At 39.6% G+C, this 12,405-nt stretch overlaps 1 protein-coding gene across 1 annotated transcript; it reads right to left on the bottom strand.

Annotated features, from left to right (window-relative positions):
- Positions 1-1,966: 1,966 nt before the first annotated feature.
- ky (kyphoscoliosis peptidase) lies at positions 1,967-12,373 on the bottom strand. Its single transcript, XM_067422258.1, has 8 exons — positions 12,328-12,373; positions 10,660-10,783; positions 9,885-10,486; positions 9,699-9,813; positions 9,432-9,549; positions 9,160-9,351; positions 5,716-5,906; positions 1,967-4,146 (listed from the first exon to the last, which is right to left on the bottom strand). The coding sequence occupies exons 2-8, from the start codon at positions 10,679-10,681 to the stop codon at positions 2,822-2,824; spliced, it is 2,565 nt and encodes an 854-aa protein (XP_067278359.1). The 5' UTR covers positions 10,682-10,783; positions 12,328-12,373; the 3' UTR covers positions 1,967-2,821.
- Positions 12,374-12,405: the final 32 nt, after the last annotated feature.

Raw genomic sequence — 12,405 nt, 5'->3', positions numbered from 1 at the left:
CTTTAAGGATGCCAAACCCCGCTTAAACACTAATCTCTGGGGCCTGCAACAACACCATCTATTTATAACTTTGTATGTGTATCTGTAATATGTAATCGAGCTGTTTTGTGTGTCAAATTGAAGCCTACCACACACATCCTTTTCCTGGCCTTCACTTTGGGTCCCTGCCTAGCCCACCTTCCAAAATGCTGGTATTCAACCCTCTGTGACTCAAACGCACCCCAAGGATCTACACACACACCCCCCGGCCCATTATCGGCCATATATACAGCCTGCGCTCTGCTCTAAGGTGGGTTCAAAACAATGCGCTTACCCTCTTGCAGATACAATACCCACATTTCTTTCAACTTACATCAGGCTCCCTTCATCTCTCCCTGGAGACGGTACCCACCCTTTGCACACATAGCAGCCATTGTTTCTCACTGGCCAGTGGGACGAGTTCAAGGTTTCTGATGCACTGGTTGTTATGACTGCATCATATAAACCCTACTAAGGCCTGTTTGTCTCCTATGGCTCCTCATAATGGAGTTAAGAGCGGATTTTGGCTGGGTGCTTGATCCAGTCTGCATTTGGAATGTACATCAAATCTGTTTAGAGTAAAGTATATTTTTCCTTTTTTTGCCATTTGAACGCATTTTTTAAGTAAGCTTTAGTCTTAATTTGTTATATAAATATGTATGAATTACAATTTAAGACCGTTTATGGCATTCAAGCTATAATGTTTTTTTTTTTAAATGCACGCATTCCCTGAATCAAAGCCCTGATGACTTTGCTGTTGCTTGCATCATGCATCACCATGTTCAAGCTACATTGAACATGGCAGTTGTTTGGTCATCTCCTTTTGATCACTGGGATTGATGTATAGGATGGACAATAATTGTCACTTCTGTTACACACACACACTGAGGCCAGAGTGCCCTTTAATCTGCAAGTCACTTTATGTCCCTGACACAAAGCAGGTGAGGATATAGACTCTCTGAGTCACCATGCAAATATAGCATTCACACGCACACATACAGTGACATAAATGTCATTAAGAAACCGCTTATTCAAAAAGTAATGAGTGGACATTGGCACACTTTGACCTGTTTTTGACAATGCTTATGCTCTACCTCCACCCCATTTTAGGCTATGGTCACACGGCAAAAACCTTTAGAAATGTTTAAGAAACATTTCATATTATTATCAATGTTGAAAATGGTTGTGCTGCTTAATATTTTTGGTTCAAACTGACAAACATTTTTTAATGGAGAGTTTAAAAGAACAGCATTTATTTGAAATATACTTTTTTTGGACAATGTAAAAGTATTTACTGTCAGTTTAGATCAATTTAAAGCAAAATTATTGCATTAATATTGTTAATTATTTCTAGATTCAAGATTTCCAGATACTATATCCAGGTATAAGAATTAAATATAATTCTTAAATAAAATTTAATACAAGTATTTGATTATATTATTATTATTATTATTATTATATATGTATGTGTGTGTGTGTGTGTGTGTGTGTGTGTGTGTGTGTGTGTGTGTGTGTGTGTGTGTGTGTGTGTGTGTGTGTGTGTGTATGATAAAATATTTTTAGTACATTTTTATTTAAGAATATTCTTACTCTATAACAACAAAGTTGCTTTCATCTTTCATGTATAAATGAAAGAAATATGCTACATTTTAAGATATGTTCTCTATCTTTCATAGTTTAGCTTATTATTAGCTTATGTTTTTATATATCATATTTTTTGCAGTGCTCTGAAAAACATGTACAGTACAGGCCAAAAGTTTGGACACATTACTATTTGTAACGTTTTTGAAAGAAGTTTCTTCTGCTCATCAAGCCTGCATTTATTTGATCAAAAATACAGAAAAAAAAAATAATATTGTGATATATTATTACAATTTATAATAATTGGGTTTCAATTTATTATACTTTAAATGATCATTTATTTCTGTGATGTAAAGCTGAACTTTCAGCATCATTCCTCCAGTCTTCAGTGTCACATGATCCTTCAGAAATCATTCTCATATGATGATTCATTTTCAAAGTTGGAAACAGTTCTGCTGCTTAATATTTTTTCATAACCTGTGATACTTTTTATAATACTTTGATGAATAAAAAGTAAAATAAATAAATAAATAAAAAGCAAATGTTTTAAAAATAGAAATCTTGTAAAAACAATATACACTACATGTCAGTAATTTGGGGTCAGTCTTTTTTTCCTCTTTTTTTTTTTAATAAATCAATAATTTTATTCAGCAAGGATGTATTAAATTGATAATAATTGCTAGTAAAGGAGATTTATATTATTTGAAAATATGTTTTTATTTTGAATGAATGCAGTTCTTTTGAACCTTTTATTCATCAAATATATTAGGCAGCAGAACTGTTTCCAACACTCATAATAAATCAGAATATTAGAATGATTTCTTAAGGATCATGTGATAGACTGGATGTCACATGTGACACTGAAGACTGGAGTAACGATCCTGAAAAATCAGCTTTGCATCACAGAAATAAATTACATTTTAAAGTATAATAAATTGAAAACCAAATAATATCACAATATTAAAAAAAAATCTGTATTTTTACTTGTTGAGCAGAAGAAACTTCTTTCAAAAACATTACAAATAGTAATGTGTCCAAACTTTTGGCCTGTACTGTATATCTGATTTATTTTCACATATGAAAGCAAACCAGATCTTCCAGGTTCCCTTTCATCCAAAAAAATGGAATTAATGTGATGAGGGGAAAAAAAAAATCATTTGCACTACATTGAACTGTAGTGTGACCATAGCCCTTTTGTCCTCTAGACAAAAGTCTGTTCTGTTCACAGTTCATTCTCCAGGTTAAGGACATCAAAGGTCATGAGAACAAGCATGTCATTGCTTTCTTTAGTGACAGCAGCGAGCTTGAGTTGTGTGGCATTTCCAGTGACAGCCTCACCTTCCCAAACTCTGCTCTTATTCATCTTCAGATCTGTTCGTTTCTCCCCTACGACACACACTCTTTGAGCACCTGGTACTCGCACGCGAAAACTCACTGATCTTTGTGGAGCCAGCACACCTGTGCGGGGCTCCAGCAACACACACCCTCTTCCCCACGCTGAATATACACAGGGGAATGGGTCGCCGCGCTTTTCACACACACTCCTGATTATAAAGTCACAAAGCGACATGTAGTCCTGCTGAGGGGGTTTCCGTCCATAAAGAGCAAGACGATAAACTCCCGCTCTGGGCGCGCACACGCTCACAGTTACCTTAGTTTCTGTAAATGTCAGGAGTACATATCGGGACAGAGGAAAATGGGCCTCTTCGTGGAGCTCAGTGCAGAGGACCGTGTGTATTTGCAGGTCTGGCGTGGCGCAATGGAAGGTGATATTGCACCGGCCCTGTGGTGCATTCACTATTGCCCCAGTGTGGCTGAAATGGGACAGTCCGGCTTCTTGAGTGCGCGTCCCGGGACCACACCACAGGCCAAGATCTGCCGGATACAGAACGTCTGGATTCAGCCCTCGACTTTGACAGTGCAGCAGGTAGTTCCCGGCATTTTGAAAAGTCCCACTTCCGCTATCATATTCCCGCACAAATATGGACAGCCGGTAAAATCCTTTGTACGGGCACAGGGTGTTGCACACCAGCTGCTCTGCTGTGATTTGTGGTGCAAGGCAGCGCTTGGCTGTAGTGGGGTCCAGCTCGTGGTGCGCAAGTTCGCACACCATCATCAGAGGTCGTGATGTGTGTAGGATCAACTTGCACTCACCACCCTCACCGACCTCCACAGCCTCTTCTCCTGCGATGCTGCAACCCTTTACTCCTAGTGATGATGCCCCCGCCGCCAGGCCCCAGTTCAGGTAGGGGTTATCAGGAATGGCCTGCCTCTTCTGGATACTAGGACATTCCAACTCGAGAGAGCAAACCCACCGCAGAACACCGAGTTCACCCTCTCGCCGGGCAAACAGCTTCACCTCGTATGCCCCAGGCTCTGGGGGCAGTAATCGCAGCTTCATCCCTTGTTGAGTAACTGACAGGAGACCACAGGAGCTGTCAACCTCCTCCTGCTTTAGAGCTCCTGTCTGGGGATCCTGCTGCCTCATCTCATATGAAAAGGTCAATGGTCTAGAGGATCTCACAGACACAATTGTTTCCCCGTCGTCTGTTGAAAACAAATTTTGACACATTTACAAAATGTTACAGTAATATTGTGCATGCATGGAAAACTACTCCTGAATTTATGATGGTTGACATAAGGGGCTTTCACACCTGTTCACACCTGTAGGAACTAGCCACCAGGGCTTTGTCAGGGTGGTCCCCCGAGAACTAAAATGTTCCCCTTGGGCCATTTTTTTGGTTGCATTCGCACCACCAGTAGGAACTTTGAAGTGACATGAGCCAGCTACGTCATTTAAACACCGCATTTAACAACTCCTTAGAGTGAAGGTTACGAAGTGCCTGGACTTCTGTTGGTCCATCTGTTGCTGTTTTCAATGTTTGTTGAGTTAGTTTGTGGAGTAAGTATATGTAAACTGTGTGTTTACATGACTTGCGTTTGGCCAGTCAGTGCTGGGTTAGACCTTACTTTTAAGGAGCTAGGTAGCCAAGCCCCCCACCCCCCAAAAGGCATTCCTATTAACCAAAATCAGTTCCTACAGTGGAAACGCACCACAAAGCGGATACGTCCACCAATCAATGAAAACGTTCCTCGAAAAACCTCTGTAAGTGATAAAGTCGTAAATTTTTGCCTTCTAGCAGATGTAAACAAAAAAATATGGATGCTTTTATACTGTAAACTGTTTTTGAAAGGAATACATTATTAGAAGCCATAGATGTAATAGTGTAAGTTTTGGTCATTTGCTGTTATGAGCCACTGTGTTTTAGGTTGTTTTGTGTCTTCAAAGGCTGTATCCGAAAATCTGCCCTGACTATTCCCTAGAAAAAGTGAATGAATTTGGATACTGAGTGCACTGGTAGGACTGCTGCATTGGAGTAGTTTGTGCTTGTGCTTTAAAGTCACAATGAAATCCTTTTTAAATTCATAATTTTGTTTTACAATTAAAATTGGTATGAAATGGAATATATCCGAGTGAAACGGCTTCTCGAACAAGAAAAGATGTAAGGCGGGACTTGATTTGGTCCATCGGGAATTGATTGGATGGTTGGGGTTTGTTATTGCTGTAATCTCATTTGAGTGACAGGTTGTCAACATGTTATCAGAGAAATAAGGAATCATTCCAAGAGGTAGAGACGCTATTTTGATGAAATATAAGGACGCATGACTTTTTAAAACGTGCACGGATAAATCACTTATAATAAGTACTCTTAAGACACAGTATCAAGTTAAAAGACTTTAAAAAATGCATCTTGAGACCTTCCAGGAGTGCATCTAGCTTCAGTGTATATGCAGCTCGGTACCACTTATGTTTACTAGTTACTTAATATTCTTGCCTGCGTTTGCTGCAGTGCATGCCATAGAAACTTTTCTGAAAGTTTTAGTAACAAAGTTTTTTCTTCTTCTCATGAGACAGTCTAATCTCTGCAGCAAACAGTCTAATCTATTTTCTCGGAGCTTCTCAACACAAGCTGATGCCAGCAGTTGCCTATTATCTCATTATAGTGTAACAGACATTGTGTGTGCTTCACTAATCTTCTCTTTTGAGTTTGTGTATTATTCTGTTACGCATGTGTGTAGTTGCTTAGATAGTGTATGTTTTGTGCTCATGCACACCTGTGATTGTTTTGTAGTGTGTAGGTTGTGTGAGAGTCAATCCAAACTGATAAAATGCTGAGGTTTTCAAGGGTCTCATTTCAAACTCTTCCATAGAGATGGGTGTTGTGAGTAGTTGCCAGGTCTGGTCATCAGGGAAGTGTGAGTTTATGAACTCACTGGGTTCAGTCAGGAAATAAAAGTCATCATACCTGAAAGAGACCACAGTTATTATTATTATTATTATTATTATTATTATAAGACAGTTTTTTTCCATTACAAAGTCCTCAAAATCTTGCATCCAAATTTCCCTGAAGACAAATACTGTACATTTGCATATACAGTGGGTACGGAAAGTATTCAGACCCTCTTACATTTTTCACTCTTTGTTATATTGTAGGCATTTGCTAAAATTATTTAAGTTCATTTTTTTCTCATTAATGTACACAGCACCCAATATTGACAGAAAAACACAGAATTGTTGACATTTTTGCACATTTATTAAAAAAAGAATAACTGAAATATCACATGGTCCCTTTGCTGTGACACTCATATATTTAACTCAGGTGCTGTCAATTTCTTCTGATCATCCTTGAGATGGTGCTAAAGGAATTGACCGAAGGGCTCAAAGACAGAATTGTGACAAGGCACAGATCTGGCCAAGGTTACAAAAAAATATCTGCAGCACAGTGGCCTCCATAATCCTTAAATGGAAGACATTTGGGATGATCAGAACCCTTCCTAGAGCTGGCCGTCCAGGCAAACTTAGCTTTCGGGGGAGAAGAGCCTTGGTGAGAAAGGTAAAGAAGAACCCAAAGATCACTGTGGAGGAGCTCCAGAGATGCAGTCAGGAGATGGGAGAAAGTTGTAGAAAGTCAACCATCACTGCAGCCCTCCACCAGTCGGGGCTTTATGGCATAGTGGCCCGACTGAAGCCTCTCCTCAGTGACAAATAAGATTCTCTGGTCTGATGAGACCAAGATAGAACTTTTTGGCCTTAATTCTAAGCGGTATGTGTGGAGAAAAATATCACCTGTCCAATACAGTCCCAACAGTGAAGCATGGTGGTGGCAGCATCATGCTGTGGGGGTGTTTTTCAGTTCCAGGGACAAGGACGACTGGTTGCAATCAAGGGAAAGATGAATGTGGCCAAGTACAGGGATATCCTGGACAAAATCTTCTCCAGAGTGCTCAAGACCTCATACTGGGCCAAAGGTTCACCTTCCAACAAGACAATGACCCTAAGCACACAGCAAAAATAACGAAGGAGTGGCTTTAGAACAACTCTGTGACTGTTCTTGAATGGCCCAGCCAGAGCCTTGATTAAAACCCAATTGAGCATCTCTGGAGAGACCTGAAAATGGCTGTCCACCAATGTTTACCATCTAACCGGACATAACTTGAGAGGATCTGCAAGGAGGAATGGCAGAGGTTCCCTAAATCCAGGTGTGAAAAATTCAGACTCATGGCTGTATTAGATCACGGGTGCTTCTACTAAATACTGAGCAAAGGGTCTGAATACTTAGGACCATGTGATATGTTTTCTTTTTTAATAAATCTGCAAAAATGTCAACAATTGAAATGAAATCATCAGGGCGGGCTTTAGACGATGATGGACAGATGATCAACAGTAACGTAATCATGCACGTCATCAAAGGGGCTTGGATTATATTTGTTTGAATCCTAAATGGAGAGCTTGTTTGTATATGCATTCACCTTCACAATTTCTCTCAGAAATGATGATCATGTTGGGTAAGTACTCTGTGTATCATTAAATTATTTTACGACACTGGCAAAGATCGTGTATTCCAGCCTGATTTCAGCGTGCGTGCAGACAGGGTTGCCAAGATTTTACAACAAAACGCGCCAACTACTAGCCCTAAACAATAGCTTCTCGGGGGGTTCTCCGGGGAAAAAATGGTGTTTGGGGGGTAAAATGTGTGTTATTTTGGCAAGGTTGCCTACTAAAATTCACACTCATGGGTCTATATATCACATAATAGTCGCTTCAACTCGGGGACATAGAAAACAACCCGCGGAAAAAACGCGGACTTGGCAACACAGTGCAGTTGAGCTCTGTTGACATTTGACAATGCGTCGCTTCGTTGCTCTGATTGGTTGTAGGTCTATCCGATTGATGTCTTTCCTGGTTCGGTTGAAACACGCCCCATAATCACAGCCCAATGGAACAGTTTCAGACTCATATTCTGACTAGAATTGAGTATGACCACGTCAGGCTAGGTGCTGTGTGTACATTAATGAGAAAAAAATAGCTTAAATGATTTAAGCAAATGGCTGCAATATGAAAAAGTGAAAAATTTAAGGGGGCCTGAATACTTTCCGTAACCAAACTTAATTTGGTTGCACTAAACAATAATAACATAAAGCATTGCTGATATAATCAAATATAGAGAGTACAATAAAAACTAAACATTAGTCTATTGAAAAATTCACAATGCTTCATGGGAATAAGTGGTTGCAGTCTGAGGGCCCTATCATAGACCCGGCGCAATGCGACGCTATTTTTTTTCTAGCTTCAACCTGACGCAGTTATCATTTTTACATTCAGAGCCACATTGTTTAAATAGCAAATCCACTCACATTCATCTGTTCGCCCATGGGCGTGCTGGTCTGAAAACTATAGGTGTTCAGGCTCATTGTTGGCGCGTTACTATTTTGAGGAAACTGAAACGACTTAAAAGTCAATAGCTCAGTATTTTTGGTCTAATTTAAAGGCAGTGTTAGTAATACAACGCATGTACACTGCTTATTACACATACACAGCCCTTAATGTGTTTTTTGTCCTAATTTGCTGACTTCATTTTTTTTTTTCAGCAATTCTTTTTTTGGTGGGTACATTTTTTTTAATCATGTTGAAATGTACGCTGACTGATAGCTTCAAAAGAAGGACATTGATTCATAATAATATCAGAATCAATTAACCCTATAAAGCCTACTGTTTCATATGTCCTACACACATTGCTAAGACCTCTAAATTCTCAACATGATCAAACATTTGCTGTAAAAACAATGATGTACACAATCTACTACATGTCTTCCATCATCGGATTGATAGTTTATACTTTTTTAGCAAGTAGGCAAAGCTTTTAGTACGATTATGTCTGCCAGTCATGATACATCCATACATAATATAAAAAATATATATATTTGAGTGTGAGTACCAATGAATCAGGCATCAATTGATGTATTTGTATATTTGATTATTGTTTTGCATTGACTTTTATGTTTTCTTTCCCAAAACAAAGACTAGAGAAGTTTGAAAACTAAGCTTTTAAATATAATTTTACTGATACATTTAATTATTTTATAATTTCTCTCAAGAACCCAACTCTTACATGCTGTAGTAAAAAAAATATATACAAACAATGGTGAAGGAACTATTTATGATTTGTCAGTATGAGTGTACTGTATAATATGTATAAGTGGCACTCTGAGAAGCCTGACCTCTTCACAAATGTTTTGCTTTTCATATCCACAGTGCCAGCACCCCAGCAAGCATCAAGCAGGCACCACTGCCCCCCCACGAAGACAGCATTCCACTCATGATCGGAACGCTTGTCAGCTAGACTGTGCCTGGCCTGGTATCCAACGCCTTTGCTGTACCCACTCACCTCCGCGCACTCAATGCCCACCACCCTAGAGAAAAAGACAAAGTTCAGATCTGCGGTCTACTGGCATGATGTGTGTACTTTATGTACATACCTGTGGCCATTTACCTGCACATTTCCACGCAGAGACTGGAGTATCCACTACATACACCCTTTCCCTTCCTGATGACCTCATCAGATGAGCAAATCTTCTGAGAAAGACCAAGGTATCCCTCTAAATCATACTCTTTGCACACAAACACATAAGACAATTTGCATGAGAAAGTACATTCACAAGAAGAGTTAAAGGTGCATGAACACAGCAGCAATCTAATACTTTTAAAACGAAAAATTCCTTGTTTACAGTGCATGGTGCATTTCTGCATGTGCAGTTACCAATATTATGGCATAGCCAGATCCATATGGCCCTGAGTTTTTCCAGATCATTTCTGCCCACCTCAGTGACTGCACACGCAATCTTCTGAGCATCAAATACTTCCAGCTCCCTCAACTGAAAAACACACATTCATGGCTGAATCTATTGTTTATGAGAACAAAAAGGACTTGTGTGTTGTCGGTTACCTCTTTTCCTTTCATGATTGAGAATGTGTCTACTTTGTTGAAAATATCAGTGCTGGAGAACAGCAATTTTCTGGGTTTCCTCTGAGAGGTGGAGACTGCAGGTAGATAAGGTCTCCCAGATTGCGTGCCAGGGCTGGCAACTGAGAGGGGTTTCACAATCTCCTCTTGGCTCTTTTTCACAGAGCTCCTCTTTCTTACGCTCACTGACTTCGCCGCACTCTCGGCGGACAGTTGGCGCTTTGTGCTCGGCCGTTGTTCCTCACATAGCTTCCCTTCATAGTTCTCTGACAGTGCCTTATGTGAAACCGCAGTTTCTTGAATCGGTACAATGATTAAGGGCTTTGGGTCATTTTGCTCCACTGACTGTGAACCTCCTCGGTGGATCTTATTAGTCAAACAGACTTTGGTGCTATCATCTCTCATGCTGGTTTCTTGGTTCCCACATACATTTTGAAGTTTGTATTTCACCACACCGTTTTCAACTTTCAAATCGAACTTTTGTTTCTGCGTGTCATTGTTTGAGTCTGAGGCAGTTTCTTCTGGTTGGAGGCCTCGGTTGCTGTTTTTTATTGTGATTTGTTGTTGATCAGTTTGAACTTCAGCTGTGCAAATGAGAGGAAAGAAAACGTCTGAGCCGCAATATACGCCATCCTGCTTGTTGCGTCCCAGAAACTATAATTCAGTGACATAGGACATACTTCAAATGATCTCGCCGTAGTTTTAAAACACTCCAAAATAGGCTACACTTAAAATGTAATTAGCTGGAAAATCTTACCTTTTGCAGTTGCGAAACTCATACCGTCTGTCACTTTCAGAAGTGTTGGTAGGTGCAGATTTACCCAAGTTTTGTTTTCTATTGCAGGGGTCTGTCTATATCTATTTTCTCCCTGTGTCCACCCCTATGAAAGGAAAGTGTGCTAAAAATACACTTGGACTTATCATGACAACCAATGAGCTCAAAGATACAAGAGAGGGTGTAGAAAGAAGGGCATTTGTTGTTGGCACGAAGGGTGAAGAAGGTTGTGGTTGGTAACTGATAAATTTATTAGCTAACAAACCTGCGTAAACAACCTCTATCTTGGCCTTGTTAAAGGGTATTAAAGTCTTTGTGCGAATGTTTAGTCCACTCAGGATGAAGAAATAATGTGTGAGGAACACGCACATACATTGATATGAATAATTCATCACAATAATTCATCTTCTTTAGTGCCAGTCTTGGACTTATTAACCTCGTACTTCAAATGACTTTTCTTTTGTAAATAAAATCGTTGATATGGAAATTGAAGCTGACCTTAGTGGATACTGTCGCTATGTGCAGGAACACAAAACAGTTTTAATTTCCATACATAGAGACCCTTCCTCCAAAAACATCCTCATTGGCCCGGGCTCCATGTCAGACAGTCTGCCGGGGACCCTCAAGGGTCCTCTTACATACCCCCCTCTAGCAGGCTGAATTACCCCTGACCAATTACCCATCGGCATTGTGCCAGAATAGCAATGACTACAGTTGTGTGTTTATTCATGAAGTTCTCCCCTCCAGGTTTTGGAATAAAACTTATTTTGCTGAAGTTTTCCTGTTTCTGGTTTGCATCATGTTAAAATGAAGGACTTTTCTATGTACATGCAGGCTTGTAGATAACACGAGGACATGAAGTGATGAGGACACGGCCTTTCTCCTGGTCAATATGTGATAATACAAAAGCCCAAAAAGTAGCCTTGAACAGTAACAAACATTTATGAGGTGTTCTGTCTCTTATCTATGTCTTAGGTATTCGCAGTGATGCCATAGAAGAACCATTTTTGGATCCCCAAAGTACTTTTCAGTAAACAGTTCTTTATATATATATATATATATATATATATATATATATATATATATATATATATATATATATATATATATATATATAACTATAAACTATAAAGAACCTTTTGTGCACTGGAAAGGTTCCATTGATGTTGCGTATGTAGAAAGAACATAAAAGCCTAATGGTTCTCAATCCCCGACCTGCACTGCACACTGTGGATGTCTCCCTTATCTACTACACCTGATTCAACTCATCAGCTCATTAGTAGAGGCTCCACGAACTGAACTGGGTGAATCAGATAAGGGAGACAAATGTCCAGTGCTGTCAAGGATCAGTATTGAGAATAAACTGTAACACAGTGTTCTCGTCTAAAGTTAAAACAAATCCACACAGTTAATGTCTGAATAAAGAATCGAAAAGCACTTAAGAAATAAAAGTAGGTTATCTTCTATATAACTATTCTATAAAACTAATGCAGAGCCCACAGGAACTCAGAGTGCACGTGTGCCGCGTTCTCTGCGCGCTCTCTAGTGGGGAAGCTTTCCCTCATACTAGTTCTAAATAACAAATGTCAGTTATCAGTTCGTTATTAATAAAATGACACGTTTACAGGACAAAACTAGTTTCCCACTTACATTTACTCAGTATTGATATTGATGGACCATCCGTGTCGTCCAGTCGCTCTGTTTTTGCTGGAGCGTGATTGGTCCAGA

The sequence above is a fragment of the Pseudorasbora parva genome, chromosome 17 (assembly GCF_024679245.1).
Source record: "Pseudorasbora parva isolate DD20220531a chromosome 17, ASM2467924v1, whole genome shotgun sequence".
Classification (NCBI taxonomy): domain Eukaryota; kingdom Metazoa; phylum Chordata; class Actinopteri; order Cypriniformes; family Gobionidae; genus Pseudorasbora; species Pseudorasbora parva.
The sequence above is the reverse complement of the archived record's forward strand: the minus strand, read 5'-3'. Positions and strand labels throughout refer to the sequence as shown.

Coding starts and splice junctions, on each gene's coding strand:
- ky (XM_067422258.1), bottom strand. CDS start 10,681: ATGAGTTTCGCAACTGCAAAAG. Junction 10,487..10,659: donor GAGTTTCGCAACTGCAAAAG/GTAAGATTTTCC, acceptor TCATTTGCACAG/CTGAAGTTCAAACTGATCAA. Junction 4,147..5,715: donor ACACTACAAAACAATCACAG/GTGTGCATGAGC, acceptor TGTTTTCAACAG/ACGACGGGGAAACAATTGTG.